This window comes from Rhinolophus sinicus, linkage group LG01 (assembly GCF_036562045.2).
Source record: "Rhinolophus sinicus isolate RSC01 linkage group LG01, ASM3656204v1, whole genome shotgun sequence".
Taxonomy (NCBI): domain Eukaryota; kingdom Metazoa; phylum Chordata; class Mammalia; order Chiroptera; family Rhinolophidae; genus Rhinolophus; species Rhinolophus sinicus.
Window position 1 is genome coordinate 162,270,673 of NC_133751.1, and position 20,027 is coordinate 162,290,699.

At 36.5% G+C, this 20,027-nt stretch overlaps 1 protein-coding gene across 16 annotated transcripts in view; it reads left to right on the top strand.

Moving 5' to 3' along the window:
* OSBPL6 (oxysterol binding protein like 6) overlaps window positions 1–20,027 on the top strand; it is a 180,164-nt gene that overhangs the window by 92,753 nt on the left and 67,384 nt on the right. For 12 of the 16 annotated variants that reach the window (XM_019739300.2, XM_019739303.2, XM_019739310.2 and 9 more), the window contains one exon: window positions 9,427–9,642. In XM_019739300.2, the coding sequence (XP_019594859.1) occupies window positions 9,541–9,642 (102 nt within the window). In that variant the 5' untranslated portion in view covers window positions 9,427–9,540. Of the gene's footprint in view, window positions 1–9,385; window positions 9,643–20,027 lie in introns of all 16 variants that reach the window. The other 4 variants (XM_019739302.2, XM_074338649.1, XM_074338563.1 and 1 more) reach the window with 1 other exon arrangement.

Genomic DNA, 20,027 nt, shown 5'->3' on the forward strand with positions numbered 1-20,027 from the left:
ATAAATGCTCGTTGTTTATAAGCAGTCTGTGTTTGTTATAGCACCAAATGGACTAAAACAACTACTTTCCATCTCCAGAAATATTTCATCTTCCAAACAAAACCTCTGTACCTATTCAACATTAACTCCCCATTCTTTTCTCCTCACGGACCCTAGCAGCCACCCTTTACTTTCTGTCTTTATAAATTTGACTACTCGAGGTACCTCATATAAGTAGAATCATATGATACTTACCCTTTTGTGTCTGGCTTATTTCACTCAGCATAATGTCTTCATGGTTCATCCATGTTGTACCATGCATCAGAAGTTCTACACTGTATAAGGCTGAATAATGTTCTATTGTATAAATTTACCACCTTTTGTTTATCCATTTATCCATTGATGGACACTTGGGTTGCTTCCACCTTTTGGCTATTATAAAATAATGCTGCTATAACTATGGGTTCACAAATATCTGTTTAAATCCCTGCTTTCAGTTCTTTTGGATAAATACCCAAAATTGGAATTATGGGATCATATAGTAATTCTATTTGTAATTCATTGAGAAACTTTCATACCACTTTCAATACCAGTTACACCATTTTACATTCCCACCAGCAATGTAATAGTAAATAGTAAATTCAGGAACATTTTTAACCTAAGCCAATTTGTCTGCTTTATCCAACTCTTCCGGCATTCCTCAACTCTGTATAGAAACTGTTGTTTTGATGGGAAATTGCTCTAGAGGGCATGTGCTGCTACTCAGTTCACTTGGTACCCCAGTAAGAGTTTACATATACTCAACATGGATTTTATGAATTGTTATTTAAGGTCACAAAGCAGAGGCAAAATCTTTTGCTATTTCCTGTTGCCAAAACCTCTTTGGACTCTGCTGGCAATCAGTACCTATTAGCAGCCATGGGAACCATATTTCCCAATATTAGTTTCCTGTTAAAGTATGAATTATGACATCACCAAAGCTTCCTTTTCAGAACATGTTAGCAAGAATCAGAAACCAAATGATGAATAAAAAAGTGGCTGATAAAGCTTAGAAAATTAGCACTGATAAAATTATTGAGTGATGGTATCAGAATGGCCTTGTCAAGAATCCATGGCACATGCTCCCATCAAAATTAAATGTCCTGTGATCTTGTTAGATTAAATATGTTGTACAGCTTTTATACCCATGGCTTTTTTTAAAAACCCGTACTGGTAACAATCATTTTAGAAATATAAACTCATAAGGATAGCTTTTGATAATGAGATTAAAGCTATGGAATATTCCCTAAGAAAAGACACTGCAGGTATATCCAACCCTTCTCATATCATTTCTGGGGTTTAAAGAATGTGTTAAACCCATTCATGAACCCCAGGTTAAAAACCTCTATAAACTTGTATTGTATGCCATCTAATGGCATACTTTCTAATGTACCATACTATAAAGATAACTTGATTCATTGCTTAGTTTATTCATTGACTTATTAGTAAATCAGGGGCGAAAAATTAGTGAAAGATTTTCTTTCATGGACTTTGATGTCAAATAGATTTTATGAACTTCCTAAGCCCTACTTTCCTCATCTGTATACTGTGAATAACAAGAGAATGGATGGAAAGTGCTTGGCATCCAGTACTGGCACACAGAAAAAGCCTGCTATTTTTATTGATGTTGTTTTCATCTGACATGATAAGAAGGAGGTGGTGGTCTCTTTTTAGGATGCTGACCTCAATAATATTTTTGATGTACTGTTTTATACTCAATAATTTTTTGAAAAGCCATTTATAGCTTGTTAATTATAAAATTTGCAGACGTCCAGATAAGGATTGCTTGGGCAAATGGTACAAGTGGTAGTTAGTTTGTTCAGAATAGGAAGTATTGCCTAATCTCATTCTGATAACAATTTTTTGAAGATTTAGTTCTGAGAACAATGCATAAGGCCCAAGAACCAACAAAACCTGAAACAGGAATAAAGAGCTGGGCCATTATCCTGGAATATAAAATTTATGCAAAGTACAGAATTAAAACTAGATTGGAAAGAATATATAATTATTAAATCTAGGGGCCTATGTCCTAATTCAAAAATATATCTGCTGAAATTAGTTTTCAAATAAAGACATTATCACATTATAATTTAACAGGGTTTAGTACGATATAGAAAATAGCTGATTTAAGCTGACTTTCAGGGAAAATTCTATATGAAAAGTTAGAAATAAATAAGTAGGACAATTAATTCTTCAATCATTGGAGAAAATTTAGACTGGTTACAAAAAATTAGAGCTAGTGTAACCTAAGGGAAGTGAAAACCTTTGGTACATAAGACTTTTACTTATAACTGCAATATAAACGTCTAAAGTATAGTAAGGAACTCTTTCTCCCAATTTCAAATCAGGCCTTTGGCATAGTTTTATGTGATTTGTACAGCAAGGTGTGATTTCCCCACATATCATTTGAATTACAGAAATACGTAATTACATTGTCTTTTTGTTGTAATTTTAAGGGCCATAAAACTTGGGTGTTACTTAATGGTTTAGGAAACCCGTATCTTTCTTCTTTCTTTTTTTTAAAAGTATGTACGGTAGTCCCCATTTATCCGTGGTTTTGCTTTCTCTGATCAACTATAGTCCAAAAATATTAACTAGAATATTCCAGAAGTAAATAATTCATAAGTTTTAAATTGCACACCATTTTACAAGTAGATGACAGTTGAGCTAAAAGTATGGAGGTTAACTTTTCCTTGCTCTTTTTTCTGTTCGTAAGATGATTTCTTCAATTTTATCTTTCTAACCTATGTACTGACAGATTTTTTTTTCACAGAATCATTCTGTGCTTCATTAATATCATTTTAATTGCTGAATTTAAATTCTGTTGTCATTATTTGTATTCTTTTTTTTTTAATTTATTGGGGTGACAATTGTTAGTAAAATTACATAGATTTTTTTTTATTATTATTAAATTTATTGGGGTGACAATTGTTAGTAAAATTACATAGATTTCAGGTGTACAATTCTGTATTACATCATCTATAAATCCCATTGTGTGTTCACCACCCAGAGTAAGTTCTCCTTCCATCACCATATATTTAATCCCCCTTACCCTCATCTCCCATCCCCCACCCCCTTACCCTCTGGTTTATTTGTATTCTTAATTTTTACCTATGCCAGTTTCCAATGCATCTGAGCCTGACTTATCTCTAATTCAAAGACTCCATAAAAAAAAAAAAAATGTAAACATGTAAAATACTTGTGCTCTAAATCTACCTCTCTTTTTCTAGGATTAACATTCCAAATAAGCCCTCTGTCTATCTCTTGCACGTAATATTTTTTTTTCCTTTTTGGAGGATAATTTTTTTAGTGTTTTATATACACACGCACACTTTTTTTGTTTTGTTTTTTTACTTTTCTTTGTATGAAATCTGCTCTTTGTCAGAAGATTATTTGTGCCAATTATCCTTGGCTCCCTTCATGTTTACTAGGTTAACATTCAAATTATCCTCTTAAAATTCACCCTGGAGGGCTTGGTGATGTAGAATGTAGGCTTGTCTTTTTCATTTATTTAGTAAAGGGCCTTAGGATTGTGGGGAGGGATTAGATAGAATCTTGTTCAATCACAATCAGAGAGCTTGTTTCTTCGTAAACTTTTTTCCTCCTTAGTTTTATAAACGACTGCACCAGAAGCCAGCCTGGGGGTGTGCTGGGACATGTACACGATGCTCTTTGGACGCCAAGACTGAGGAAAGCAGCAAAAGGGCCGGCAGGGCCAGTACTTCCTATGGCTTGAGGGCCTCAGAAAGCTGTTTAATCTGTGATGAGCTTTTCCCTGTGCCTCTTGCCCCTTGCCTCTCCAGATTAGAGGACACTAGTAGAGTTGCCAGGTTTTCTTCCTATCACACCCCTTCACTGTGTTGAAGAAGGGAATCGTATTTTGGTTTCTTACATCCTGACTTAGTCCCTGAATGAATCCCTTAGATTTTGTGGCATGTTGTGACCCCTACTCCCTAACGTGGTCGTTTTTTTAAAAATCCTTTTAGTCTCTGCTTTTCAGTCATTTTCTAGGAATATGTTTATAAGACCTTATACTGCCATCTTTCCTAGAAGTCTCTGGCTTATCTTCTTGAACAGGTGGCTTGGGTCTAGGATCATCTAATGTGGCTCCTACTAATTCTCTATAAATAGTTTTGTAAATATTGAAAAAGACAAACCATCAATAACCCAAACCCTAACTTAAAACAATCTAATGTCAAAACTATGGAGGATTAGACCTTAATTTAATGAAGGCTATATTTCAAATTGAGGAAAAGCTTCATTGAGCCAAGTCTTGATTATGACAAACCTCTGCCGCACTTGCAGAAAAGGAGGCTCTTGAGAAACGGTAGAAAAGACTTTGCTTTTCTTGTAGTCTATCCTCACACTAGTTGGCTCCAACCAGAAAAAGTGGTATCTGCTCTTCTCTATTGCTCTAGAATCCTAAGTGTAATTTTCTAAAACTCCAGATTAAGTCACCAAGGTTGAGAAGAAGACAGAGGAAAATATATTGATTTGAGGATGGGGGGAGTTCTTACATTACAAGGAAAGACTTGAAAGATAGCATTTTACTCTTGACTCAGTCACTTAGGTTCCATGATGATTTAGAGAAACTTAAAGGGAAACAGAAATAGAACTTTGAAAGGGAAATTGTATCTTTCAAATTAATGGCAAATATAAAGGTCAACTAAAACCATATAAAATCTGTACTATAAAGAAAGGCAGATTTTTTTTTTTTGAAGTTACCAAGCATTAAAGGAAACAAAGAAGAGCCAAAAAATAGAAAGTGTAATATAATATGGCAGGGGTAAGGCCAACTATTAGTTATAACATTAAATGTAAATGGGAAAAACTTCACTAAAATTAGATTTTTTTAAAAACAATCCAACATGATCATTACTAGAGGAACACATAATACAAAATAATACAGAAAGTTTAAATGTAAAAGGATGGACACATTTCATTAATCATTTGCAAACAGAAAGATAGCAGATGATATCAAATGAAGCAAAGAAGTATTGAAATTAGCAAAGGCAGTCATTTTTATAATAATCAAAAGTGAATATAGAATTATTATGAACTCTTGTATGATAAATCTCATTATTTCAAAATACACTGAATACAACCTAAATGTCCCAATAGAAGAATGATTAAATGTATTGTAGTATATCTGTGTTCTGGCCTTATATGTAGTGATTAAGAGTGGTGATATAGATGTTTCTTTGTTCGTAAGGAAGGTTGTTATCAATATATTGTTGATTGAAGAAAGCATATTGCAGATAGTATGGGCATTATTCTCCTTGGTTGAAGTAGAACTAAAATGCTTACCATTGATATTACTAGGTAATGAAACTAGAGTCAATTTAAATGTTTTCATCCATACTTTTAATCTTTTTTATGGTGAATATAGATTATGTTACTGTGCCCTACTATTCACTGTCTCTCCCTCTGGAAGGATTATACTTTATGCCTCATTGATCTCAATTTGGCCATGTGACTTGCTTTGGCCAATCAAATGTGAGTGAAAGTGACATGTGCCACCTCCAACTGCCATGGCTCTTTTCCTCCTTCACATGGGGGTTGCTCCTTCAGCCTGGATGAAGAGAATACAGAGTAGGGCCGCAGCAGACCTGTAAAGGACATGTAAATGAGGAAGAAATAAATCTTTCTTGTCAGCCCTTGAGATTTGGGGGTTGTGTGTTACCACATCACAACTTAGCCCAGGCTAAGTAGTCCCCAATTTCAAATGCTTTTCTGAACACATACAGGTTATGATGCCTATGGATAGCAAGTTCTAGAAGTATTCCCTGCCACCTTTTGCTTTAGTCAGGTCCCTGGGTCACAAATATGTATTTTATGTCACTCAGTGCAAATGCACATGTTACGGCACATAGAAACAATTGTGGTGATCCCACTGATATGAAGGAGGAATGAGACAGGAAAATTATATGTTCATCTTTCATATTGCTGTTATATTCGGCCACAATAATTTTCTCATTGAGTAAAAATTATATTGGTGTTGACTTTAAAATCTATGGTGTTTTTGGTGTAGAATTTTATTTAGGCAATTTCTGAAAATATGCTTTGATAGGGATGCAATAACTTTTTTTTCATGTCACAGCCATTTTTATACTATAGGAATAAAGAATACATAGGTACAACCTACTAACAGAATTTAGACTTACTTTTGCAAAGTGTTTTGAAATGGAGTAGGCGATCAAGCACTTGAGTGATAATCAGGTTGGAATGATCTTTAAAGGTCATCTCATTCAACTTTGTATTAGGTACCTAAAACCTTTTTTGTTAAAAAAAAATTAATAGAAACAGCAACAATAACCTCAAAAATGATTCTTGGAATGAATTAAATTCTTTCACTCATCTTTTCTTCATTCGTGATATTATTCAAGATATTCATAATTGTAATTCCATCAAAATGTTAGTCTTTCATCATAGACAAGCTATCCTGAAAATGTCATTTTAAATTAAAACGTAAACTGAGATGTTAGCTTTGGTGTTAATCAGGAAAGTGCAGTTAGATGCGGTTAAGGGGGGAAAAAAGAGCGCAGCAAAGGAAATGTTGGCCCTTGATGTAGCTTGGATTTACTTCCAAACGGATAACAGTTTATGAGTTTGGGTACATCAACCTCATCCCATAAGGGCACTTGAGCACATCACAGAACCTCCATACTTTCAGCTCAAGTGTCAGCATCTACTTGTAAAACATCTTGGACCGGAAAGCAAAGTACTTCAAATTAAAGATCAGAGCAGTGTTCTTGCTTTCTGTATGCTGGCACCAGAGCTTGGCTTGAGAACTTTTACTCACACTTACTAAACTGCTTTCATAAAACAAAAGGATTAGATGATTATCTAACAAGTGCTAGCTTATTACTACCTTTTGCCAATACCAAATGACACCTCATCTAGAGCCAACTGAGGAGTACTATAGCTCTTTACATTTCTATTTGCCCCAAAACTAGTTCTGTTGCAAAAGAAAGCTTTCTGGTTTGGGGAGTAAGTAGCTTTTATTTTTCCTGTGGTGGCAGTGAAGTTGAAATCTTAAGAAAGTATGACAAGTTTTATTCACTAGAATGTCCAGTTTTCCTAATTTATAATAATTTGCCTTTTAATTATTGGGACTGTTCTTTTGAATATTCTCTATAACCAGGTGACTATTAAAATCATGATTAACATATTTCGGTCACATAATCTGTTATTACACTGTTAACAGATTTTATATAGGTCTGTATAAAATTTAGTTTACAGCAAGTGCAGAATGACATGATCTATATATAAATCATTCAATATATTTGTTTCATGACATAATCTGTTAAATATTTGTATCCAGCCTAAATTTCTCTGCACTTCGACCCACCTTTCCTAGTGTTTGTCTCTATTTGAAAGCCTCATTTGTATCTCAGAGGCAACATGTCTAAAACAATTCTCATGACTTTCTGTCAATCCTGGATTTCCCTTGTCCCGCCCTTGCTCAGAATGCCAGAAACCTAGGAGTCACGCTCAACCCTGCCTTTTCGTCCTCCTCCACATCCTGTCACAACTGACAGGACCAGGTGCTCAATTTTCTGCCACCTCTCTAGTCCATCATCTCTTGCTTCCCGATGATGCCTCCCTCATCTTCTTTACTTCCCTAATTTGTTTCTCCTCATGACTGCCAAAGTATCCTTTTAAACACACAAATCTGGTTATACTACACCCCTTTATGGCTTCATATGCTTAAGATAAAAATCAAAATAATGAACATGGCCGACAAGGCCCTACAGGGCTGCCCCGCTGCCTTTCTTTGACCCTCATGGCAGTCTTTGTTTCTCTGTGCTCTGATCCTATTGGCCAGCACTAATTCCTTTGTCATGCCTTGTTGCACTCCCAGGCATCTGGTTAACTCCTACTCAGCCTTCAGAGCTCAGCTCCAATCCACTTGCTCAAGGGTACCTCTGACCTCCAGACACAGTTAGTTCCCCTTGCCATGTGCCCTCATAATATCCATGCATTATTTTCGTGTGTGTGTGTGTGTGTGTGTGTGTGTGTGTGTGTGTGAGTTTTTGATTGACTGTCTCTCCCTCGACTGAACTGAAGGTCTCATTTTCCTTTGGCCTAAAGATTGATTTCTGTTCATCGCCAGCAGGTTTCTCTTCCAGCCTGTGCTAAAGTACTCACCCAAGTGTTCCGTGCTTCCTTTAAGGAGTATTAGTATTCCAATGGGGGCTATAAAATGGCTTTCCATCTTCTTAGAAGAGGATGACGTTCACTTTAGTGGCCACTCTTTTGGGTCACAGATTGGTGTTAAGCTTTTTTTTTTTAATTAAAGTTTATTGGGGTGACAATTGTTAGTAAAATTACATAGGTTTCAGGTGTACAATTCTGTAAAACATCATCTGTCTATCCCATTGTGTGTTCACCACCCAGAGTCAGTTCTCTGTACCTCACCATATATTTGATCCCTTTTACCCTCATCTACCACCCTCCTCCCCCCTTACCCTCTGATAACCACTAAACTATTGTCTGTGTCTATGAGTTTTGGTTTCTTCATTTGTTCGTCTTATTCTTTTGTTGTTTTAAGCTTTCCATTGTATATTTCATGCGTACCTTCAAAAAACAAGTTTTTTTTTAGCAACCTGTGTCACCAATTGAACAATGCTTCTCTCAGGCACAAGTTTTTAGCCCCAGTACTTATAATGCAGACTTCCTTATATGAATATAAGTGAAAAATGAAGTGGCTCTTGACTGTGGATGAGTGAAGCAATTCCAAGCATTACCCCAGTTCTGGGACCTGCTTGTTAATCTGTAGATGCTTGCAAGCCCTTTGGTTGTTGTGTTTATGGAGAGTCATATGTAAGTGTGCTGTACACTTGAGGTTCAAACAGCCATGGGTATGTGTATTCCTTGATCCCTCCTAAATGCTTGATCACATGATGCACAAAAGGCATGAGCCCTTTTGCCCTTTGTGACTGACTCTGTTGTGTTGGATTTAACCATCACATACATGACATGGCTGAACTAAATGGAAGACAAGTGTGGACTGAGCTCTTATTGTAATCCATTGCACAGGGGAAATTAAATTACAGGAGAAGCAATGGATGTATTTTGTATGAGGGTCCAGAACATAGCACTATAATCTGCTTTAAAACAAAAAGAAAATAAGGGAAAAGCATAACTTTAGCATATAATTTCTTCCCATTTCCTTTGTTGACAGATTTTGTTACATATTAACACTTTTAGATGCCCGCATAAAACCTGGAGGAAGAAATATTATTTCCTAATGTATCAGAGTTCTTTCTCTCACTAACATTTTAGTATTTTTTCCCTAAATATGATCATTTTTAACTTGTTTTTAAAATAGTTTACATGAGGTTTTCGTTTGTTTTGCTTTTAGGTGTTTTGGACACACCTCAATATTTGCCTTCTCTTTTCTAGTCAAATCTGATTCATGAAATGGACTGACGCTGAACATTCATCTACTTATTTGTCTGGATTTGAGACACAATTGAGATGATCTTAAGTGCATACAACTAGACTCTACCTGCAGCTATGAGTTCAGACGAGAAGGGCGTATCCCCTGCTCATAAAACATCCACTCCAACCCATAGAAGTGCCTCCACTTCATCGTCCTCCCAAAGGGACCGCAGACAGGTAAGAGAAGAGTAGCAAATGCCTGTTGTTAATTTATGCAAATACGGTACTATTCGCATCTGATGGGTTTGCCAATTAATTCTGAAGTTTTGTGGTGAAGATTTTTATTTCATGGGAAAACTCACTATTTGTTGATATGTGGCTATGTCATGAAGGTGCTGCTCTTGTCATTTAGGATCTTCTTTTAGAGTGCAGACCACAGGAAGGGCAGCTAGAGGAAGCCCTGGAGAGTTCTCGTCACTGTCTACACCTGGAGGACGGGAACCAGCTTCTAGAACTTGAATGTTCTGCTCTCCCTCTCTTCATTTTTGGAGATAGAATCTGAACCTACAAAAGTCTTATTCCTACAAGTCTCTCAGTGGTCTGTGAAGCACTAACTTCTGTGTGGTGTTTCATAGAATCTGATAATGGATTCAGCAGTTAGGTTGTGAATAAAAACATTTAGTATCAGGGAATTAAAGGCAGTGAGAACTCAGACAATGTTTAATTAAAGTTGATAGAGAAAATAAATTATTGTTGTTTATTTATCCCATTGAGCCAATTCTGTAAATTATTTTTGTCTGCAGAGTTAATTTGTTACTACTTCAGTGGCTATTCTGACAGAGTTGTGTGGAGATTGGTCATACGAATTCTCTATTGTCCAAACAGGTGGCTGTTTTGTCCAGCACTTTTCTCAGTATTACTCTTTGCCTTTATAATATTATTTTGTGATAGGAGTTTTGTTTGTATAACTGGAAATTCACAATAAGCAGGTGACGTTAACTTTTTATAAAAATCTTTCCTTTGTAGGGATAGTGAACATTCCTGCAAGGGTTTCCCCCTCCCCCCCATTTTATCTTTTCAAAGTATATCGCCTGATTTCTAGAAGCATGAATATCAGTTATTCAGTAGTCCATAGTATAGACTTGGGTCTTGAGACAGCCAGTTCCACATGTGAATTCATTCTTCTAGGTGGGAATGCATTCTGGGGGCAGTCCTTATGGAACCCTGAGTCTACAAACCCTCCCAGCACTCCCTCTCCCATTTCTAGCAATAGATTCCAGGGGTATCTGTAAGAATCAGTGATTCCTTATGTGTATATTTTTCACATATTCTAAGGCAGCTATTTTTACTATGGGTCTTACGGAATTTTTGACATTGGTGTTCTTTGTTGTAGAGGTCAAAGAGGAGATCTGTGTTCTGTTCATTAGAAATAGTTATACTATTAACTAAATCTGTGATTATATACAGTTACAATCTTTATTGCATTGTATTTGCAGAGTAGAAAAAAGTAAGAGTACCATGAATGAAAACACATTTATATTAAATAACTACTGCATGCTAAGAAGGTGCTTTCAAGTTTGCAATTTTAGTCTATCCTTCAACTGCTCCTTTGTCCTTTCTTGTTATGGCTTCTCTATTATTCCCTTGCCCTGGGTATTTAAATGGAGAGAAATTTTAAGCAGCATGGCCTTCCTGGCAGCTGAGGGAAGGAAAGGATTGACCCAGCTCACCCTGGAGAATTATGGCAAATAGAAAAGACTGATGAGTTCTGTAGAAACATCTGTCGTGCATTGTTGATCTGCCTGTTGCACCTGAGCTCCAAGGCTAGCATACAAAACAAGAAACTGAGACCCTGGTCTGCAAGAGGGAGTTTGAAAGTGGAATGTGTGACTCCGAGCTGGCTTGCGAATGGAAAGTTTTATGATGAGAATAAACTAACATGTTCGTAAAAAATTGATAATGAATTCTAGAAAACTAAGAGACAGTGTTCAAACAGTTATTATTATTTAAAGAGAGAGTTTGCTTTCATTCCTGTTTATCTTAGCAGGTGGAAACTCTCCCAAATACTTTCTCTTCTGGTTCCTTCCTGCCTCCAGTTTTGTGTCTGTTCATTTCCCTCAAGGGAAAGAAGAACAAAGAACTACAGTTCTGTTTTTCTTTCCCTATCGCAATCACTTCCTAAAATCTACTATTAACTTACGGAAATCAGAAATTTTGAGTGATCCTGTGACATGATATGGTGCAGTGTTTTTTATGTGCATCTGTTTTTGTACGGTGACTGTTCTCATCGTGAAGGGACATAGAAAAGGTGTGATAAATTAGTCTTCCTTGAATGTGACCATTCTCCTGATTTGACTGACATCTATGCAGATGGTGCCAAATTTTAAAGTCCATCCCTATGTCTCTCCTAAATTGATCATATAGGTAAAGGATCTAGTACATAGCTGAGAATACCGCGGTACCTTAATGCATGTTATTTGCCTGTCGTTCCCAAGTTCTAGTCCTAAATCACTAATTAATTGATTGGGCATTTCTACTTAGATATAACACTGGCACCTTAAATCAGTATGTATAAACCAGTTTGCTACTGGAATAATCATTCTGTTATTGACCCAGGTTCAAAGCCATTCCTTTCTCCTTTGCCTCTCTCACATTCAATAGGTTAACAAATCCTATTGATTATTTCCTCCCTCATAATATCATAATTTCTTTCTATTCCCACTGTTCACTCCCTAGTCCAGACTCTCATCACCTCAACCCAGGATCCTGCTCTTGCCTCACTGTCTCCCCTAGGACCTGACAAGATAGAACTTCCTTAATATGGCAGATTCATTCTCAGAAGCCTTCAAAGACTCTCAATTGCCTGCACAATTAAGGCCAGATTTTTTTTTGCTTGGTATTCAGTGACCACCATGATCTGATCCAGCCTCAATATTGCATTTTCCTCCAAATCTATAGTCTTGTCTGCTCATGGTTCCTAAAACTGCCTTATTTCTGTCTCTACCCTTGTCTTTGCTTCATGGAATGCCCACCATCCTGCTCTCGACCTGATACCTCCCTATGCTTCAAGGACCAGCTCATGTGACACTTTTTCTGATCACTCAAACCCACATTGCCCTTTCCCCTCTCTGAACTTTTATAGAACTTTGTGACAATATTTGACATTTTATGTTGTTTATCTTTTTATGTACTGATCTCAACTGTATTGTGAGGTCTTTTAAATAGACTATGCACTCCAGTTCTTCAGAGACAAGCCTTGTACTTCAAATATTTTAATATATTCTAGAGGTTATTTTTAAAGACCTGTAATAATATTAGTGTTGTCTTTTTATTACAAATTTTCCATTCCAGATTTATTTGTCCTCTCCCTTCTTCCTTCCTCATAGATAAGTAAAACACAGAATGTCAAATGCAAAGTGGCAACTGGCTGCCCTTCCTGTCATTAAATTATGTAGTACAACAGGTGAAGGAAGGAGACGAGTTGGGAGGTGAAACGATGCAGTGCCCTTGTGATTTTACTTAAATGTTTCTTCATCAACTAGAAGATCAAGACTCCACTTAGTATTTAATAAAGTTTGAAGACTTTAGTAAATGCCCCATTTATGTTTCGATCAAGTCTGATAGTAAATGTTAGAACATCTAGCAAAATTGGCTGTGTGTGTGTGTGTGTGTGTGTGTGTATGTGATCAACTATGACTCATAAGCTGCAAGAAATATGTGTACTGAAATTTTCAAAAAGGAAATCAAGAAACTGATCATTGATTAGACATGTAGGACTTATGCATAAAGAAGCATTTCCCAAAATACATACCAAGGAAAGCTTCTCCCTTGCGATGTTGCATGAAGAGAGGATTCTATCAGGTAAGTTAGAAAAATGCTAAATGCAACCTCTTTTTGCAATGTACATTAATAAATAAGGACACTGATAAATCGTGCAGATAGAACTTTATTTAATTGAGCACTTCTAGAATTTAGTAGATTGTGGAATTTTTTTCCCCTAATACTGGGTTGTTAAAATTCCAGATTCTTCTTTCTATTAAGAAATTGGAAGATATAGGAACACTGGACCCAGATTCCAGTGGCAAAGTAGACTGGACTCAAGAGCAGCTTCCCTTTAGATGGGCATTTACTCTCCGATTAGCCACCATCCCTACCTCTTCTTACTGTAATTTAGCACTTATTTGTGTTTCCTGTCTGGCCCCCAAGAGCAGCTGAATTTGCCAGCTCTGATCCTTTGTATGAAGTCAACCACAGTAATATTTAAGTGACTAACGGGGATCTCCACTTGGATGTTAAGTAGGTGTCTCAAACTTAACATGTCCAAAACTGAACTCTTAATTTCCTTCTCACGTCTACTCCTTCTCAGTCCTCCTTAGCTCAGTCAACAACAATTCTGTCCTTTCATTCTGTAAAGCCCAAAGTCTTACATCCACGTTCAAACCCTCAGCAAATCCTGTTTGTCCTTCCTTCAGAATGTACCTAGAATCTGACCACTGCTGACCACCTCCTGCCCCTTCACCCTGATCTGACCCATTGCCATTGCTCACCTAGCCTATGGCCGTGGTCTTCTAACTGTTCTCCCTGCTTCTACCCTCACCCCGTATAGGTCATTTTTCACGGAGTACTCAGAGTGATCCCATCAAAACCTAAGTCAGATCAAGCTGCTCCTCTGCTCCAAGCCCTCCAGTGGTTTCCCATCTCTCTCAAATAATAAACATATGAATTGCTGGCCATTGTCTACAAGGTCATTCGTAATCTGGATCTGCCTACCTCCGTGGTCCCATCTCCTACCATATTCTGCTCCACTTAGTTTCTTCCATTTTCCAAGCATGTGCCCCTCTCAGGACCTTTGCGTTTTTGGCCCGCTCAGCCTAGCTTGCTTTTCCTCCAGGCGTCCCCAGATTTGCTCACACACTTGGCTAATTCTTCAATGTACCCTTTTTGGATAGCCTTCTCTGCCCTTCCATGCATGTCCTCATTACTCACTGTCCACTTAACTGGTTTTATTTATCTGCAAAGCATTAATCACCACCTGAAAGGCTACCTATTTATCTGTTTATACCTCTATCCCCTTCCTCTATTCCTTATCACTGAAATGTGAGATCCATAAAAACAAGGGTTTTATTTTGCTCAGGAAGGCATCCCGAGCACCCCACATATGGTATGGCTTGGAATAGATTTGATTGAAAACATGCATGAGGAGCTGGCATGGAGGAGGAGCTTGGTGAATCAGGCTCCAGAGACCTTGGTGGCTGTGAAGGAATAATCGTGAGGTTGGGAGAGGATGACAAAGAGAGAATGGAGTGTAGTCGGGAGCGAACTCCTGAGAAGAGTGAATGGTCAAAGGTGCCGAGGGGAGCTAGGGCAGCAGAGACCTTCTGCTTGCTGCTCAAAGTGCTTGTGGTAGAATAAAAGGCTCGCGGCTTATGAAGGAAATGATATCAGTTAAAAGCAAAGTGTTGGGAGCATTCTGCACAGATGTTAAAAATATTGGTGGGGCTGGGAAGTAATTCTTTGTTTAAAAAGAGTTATTGTTTCCCAATCTCTCATAGTACTTATTTTATGGTCATTTTCTGTAATAAGCTAAGTATATGATCTAGAGATAGTTTCAGTCGTTCTGGGATCAGGTCCAAGGATTTGCATTTTTAAAAGCGAAGCCCCTATTTGGAGCCATCAATTATTTGTATTTGTGTCATTATGAAGTCACAGAAAATCAGAGCCTATTGCTCTAAGAATTTAGGATTTGCAATGTATAATTATCAGGTCATAGTGTCTATTATCAGAGTGAATTGTTATGGCTCTACTGTGTTAGATGTTTAAATGCTTAAATGAGTCAACCTTTTTTATTTAATGAAAAACCAAGGAAAAAAAATACCAGACATTACCTATAATGATTTAAAGTTTGCTGAAGCTCAGAGATAATAAAGAACTTTTTAAAGAAAAATTATATTAGGAATGAGTCATAAGAGGCTGATAATTAATTTTCTGGCTAGTTTTTATAAAATAAAATTCAGTATCGTGGTCAATCTTTAACAACTAAAAGCAGATTTCAATTACACAGATGTCTAAAAATGTTTCCTATATATTATGGAAAGCAGTACATTTCAAAACCAACCGTGGCTCATTCAGATAATTTCCACTGATGACATGGGAAGGCTGTCCCTTGTAGTGATTCAGTGAGATTCATGTTACCATGGGTTGGTGTCATAAACTCACAGTTCTGATAGCAACAGTATCTGCTGTATGGGAAACTTTCATTATAAGTGAAGAAGGTGCCTAGAAAACCAGAAAGTACAAATGTTCCTCGTCCAAGTCTATACTTTATGTACAGGGTTTTCATGACAAGTGTTCTTGGACAAACAGGCCCCCAGCATATACGTGAACTGAATTGGAACATGTCTCTTCCAGTTAAAACTGTGAAGCATTTTCTTCAAATAGCTTTGTTAAATGAAATAACCAAATCACTGCTTTATAACATAGTGTCTCCATCTCCTGAATATGAAACCTATTTCCATCTTCGAGTTGTGAAAAATATAGTCATGTTACCTCAAACAACAACAACAACAACAAAAATGTTTCTAATCTTTAGTGAAAAAATTTCAAGCATTCTTAATTTAATAACTAACCTCCAATTTAAATCATCTCCAATCTTATCAGTGAGGAGGAATATAACTTGAAATGTGCCAATACCTGACTAGATAATTCTTAGCTCTATGTGTTATAGAATTCAGTGAATCCAGGGATTTTCAGGATCACTCTGGAACTCAACTCTCAGTTCAGAGAGAAATATGATAACTAACCTGATATGAAAATCTGCAGTGTCCTCACTGGAGTGATGCTGGTGTATTTAAATTCTTTAGTTGCTTCCCATTTAGCTTTCTGGGGATTTCACTTAGGGCCAATGACAGTGGGAAAATAATATTTGCTTGCAAAAACTCGCTCTATGACCAACTTTTGTGATTTAAATGCATTTTGTAAATTGGGTGTCCTGAAAAATCTAAATATTAGGCAAAGTACGTGAATAAACTAATAGACCAACACCATTTCTCATTTTGGAAGGTTGGGACTATTATCACCTTTTCCAGAGAGCTTAACTCTGGCATGAAGTGGTGAAATATCTTGGCCACAGCTAATGGGCAGTTAAGGTAGGGTTTGCTCCCTGGAAGCCTGATTCTGGAGCCCCTGTTCTTGGCCACTCACTATTTGTTCTGTTGTAAGTCTTGACAAGCTAAATATCCAGGAGAAGGGCTTTCTGTACACTTATAAGTGATCTTTGTAAGGCAGCATTTTTGAGTTATTGCCTCCTCATTTTTCTCCCCTGCAATAATAGTGGTTTTTCACACTCTCATTGGCCTGGCAAATAATAGACCAAATGGCACATAGACCAAAACGTTAATAGTTATTATCATGAAGTACTTGTATCAAAGGTGAATATTATGTTGTTTATACTTTTCTGAATTTTCTGTATTTTTACTACATGTGTTTCCTTTCGCATGAGAAGTTTTGATCATCTATTTGTTTACTGAAAACTCTGATTAGCTTTTTCCATGAAGTGAAATGAGCAGCTCCGCAGATTTCTTGCTGTCCCCACTGTTTGGAGATCGCTGTCACTGCTGCTTGGTGTTTCCAAAATGTGTTCAGCCCATGTCAACTGTGCTGAAATGGAGACCACCACAAAGAAATGTGTCACCTGGCACTCAGAGGCTCATTATCCACAAGTGATTCAGAGCTTGACATTATTCGTGAAAGAATCTACTCGCTGCTTTCCCTGGGATGTTTGCCAGAACCCTTTGGTTCTCTAGGCCTGCCTTAGTTCCTCACTGAAGAGGTTATCTTTTATTACCTTGAGCTGACTGCTTTGGGATAGCATTTTTATAGCAGCAAATTCATTTGTCAGACCCAAGATTAACACTACCTGCTCGGTACGTAGGCATAGCACCAAACAGAGAGCCATGGTGTAATCTGTTACTGAACCCCAAAGGCCCTCATGGGGAGGTCTTTGGGGAGGCCTGGGAATCTGTCATTTACAGAAGCTTCCCCAAGAGACTGTTATTCACCCAGATTTGGAAAGCATTTGGAATACATTTTTAAGTGTTCCATTAGGACTATAAAACATCATCCCCAAGGACCATAAATCTACAAAACTGCTTTATTTTATTTTCAACTTGGACAAATAGAAAAATTTACCCTCCCTTTGTTCAGCACCTACTGTAGTTCTCATAGGCTATAAGTAAAATATTACCACAAATGTAAAAGAACGCATCATGCCTATTGTATTAAAGTGCCAGACTTCTTGACCTCAAATGCTAGTTAAGAGCTGATTTTGTAATAATGATAAGAGGCAGTGTTAGTAAGGTTTCAGGGAAATGGACACTCCCATGCACTACTGCTATGCATGTTCATTGATTCTACTTTTCTAGAGAAAATTTTGCAGTACGTATATGAAGTCTTTTAAAAGATCATATCATAGGATCCAATAACTCAGCTTCTAAGAAATGTATTCTGAGGAAACAACCAAAGATACATGTGTAGATTTCTGGGCCAAGATATTTATCAAAGTATTTTTATAGTATTAAAAAATTAGAAATAGTCTAATGTTCAACAAGGAATTATTTACAAAACCTATCTCAGAGCCACAGAGTGGAATATTGCATAGCAGCTCAAAATGTTTTGAAGAATGTTTAATGCTATGGGAATATTATATATTGTTAATTGGGAGAAAACGGCTATTTAATTGAAAATATAGTGTAATTCCAAATTTGTTTTTGAGAATTGAATGTATACTCACATACACATTGAAAAAAAAGGTGAAAGGAAATATACCAAGATACTGAGTTTATTGCTGGTTGTAGGTTGTTTTAATTTATTTTTTCTCTTCTGTTCCACCCCCTCCCCCCCAACCACCACCATCACTGGCAAAAAAAAAAAAATCTTTGAGGCCCTGAGGCAGGAGTTGGGCCACCATTTGTCCTCTAAACTATCTATATTTATCTCATGATAATTTAAGCATGTTTGTGAGAAAGTGGGAACGTACACACTGTATATTACAACAAATACTTATTCTTTCATTCAGCAAATATTTATGAGTACATATAGGCACATCATAGACATATCTGCTCTGAGTTTATAAAGGTGATCAAAACAAACCAACTCTGTCTCAAATATACATATATAAATATTAAGTAGATATATGATATATATGACTAGATATAATATATATCATATAGATATATAATATATATTATATTATATTATATTATATTATATTATATTATATTATATTATATCCGGACTTATATTAAAATAAGACTGGATCTTATATTAATTTTTGCTCCAAAAGACGCATTAGAGCTGATGGTCCAGCTAGGTCTTATTTTCGGGGAAACTTGGTATATACCAGGGGTGCCAAAAAAGTGTATACAAGTGGATGCTTTGGTCAACATTGCTCAAGCAGTAGTTTGCCGTAATCAAAAGTATCTGGATGCTGATGGTAGCCACTTTGAGCACCTCTTGTAATTGCAAAAGTCAAACATGTCTTGTATTCATCTTTTGTTACCGGTATATATTGAGTATTAAAATTTTAATAGTTTTTTCCTTTCTTAAAATGTGTTTCCTTTCTTGGCACTATATATTTGTGTGTATATATATATATATATGTATATATATGTGTATATATGTATATATTCATATATGTGTGTAATGGAATATTATTCAACAATAAAAGGAATGAAATTTCGCTATTTGCAACAACACGATGGACTTAGAGGATGTTATGCTAAGGGAAATAAGTCAGAAAAAGACAAATACTGTATGATTTCACTTATATGTGGAATCTTAAAAAAAACAAAACCAAAACAACAAACAGATGAACAAACAAAACAGAAACAGACCCTACATACAGAGAACAAACTGATGGTTGCTGGAGGAGAGAGAGGTGGGGATATCAGTGGAAAGGTGAAGGGAAATAAGAGACACAAACTTCTAGTTATAAAATAAATAAGTCACCGGGATGTTATATACAGCACAGGGAATGTAGTCAATAATATCGTAACAACTTTGTACAGTGACAGACGGTTACTAGACATATTGTGATGATCACTTTGTCAGGTATATAAGTGTAGAATCACTATGTTGTAATAAGTGTAGAATCACTATGTTGTAATAAGTGTAGAATCACTATGCTGTACATCTGAAACTAATATAATATTATATGTCAACCAATATGATATGTCAGTGTTGTATGTTTTATTATATTATAAAAAAGAAAGTACTTTAGAAGTTTCTAAATTATTTTGCATATTTTTCTTTGAGCACATTTTGTATAACTCATGAATATAAAAGTAGCTTAGATAAAATAATCAAATTAACAATTTCATCTGCTGGAGTCACCATGCAGAGAGCAAGGGTCCCCTTCTCCTTATTACTGTCCTAAATTTGTATGAAAAGTTAGTCTCTACAGAAATTTGTAACCACAACCTAAAATATTTCCAGCAGTTCCTTTATGTCTTTGAAATGAAATTAAGGTAAACGACAAGCTCAACAAATCAAGAGACCTGTTCAGCAGATCACGTGGACTCTCATTTTGAGAATCACGTTCCTTTATGCGGGAGTTGCATTAAACC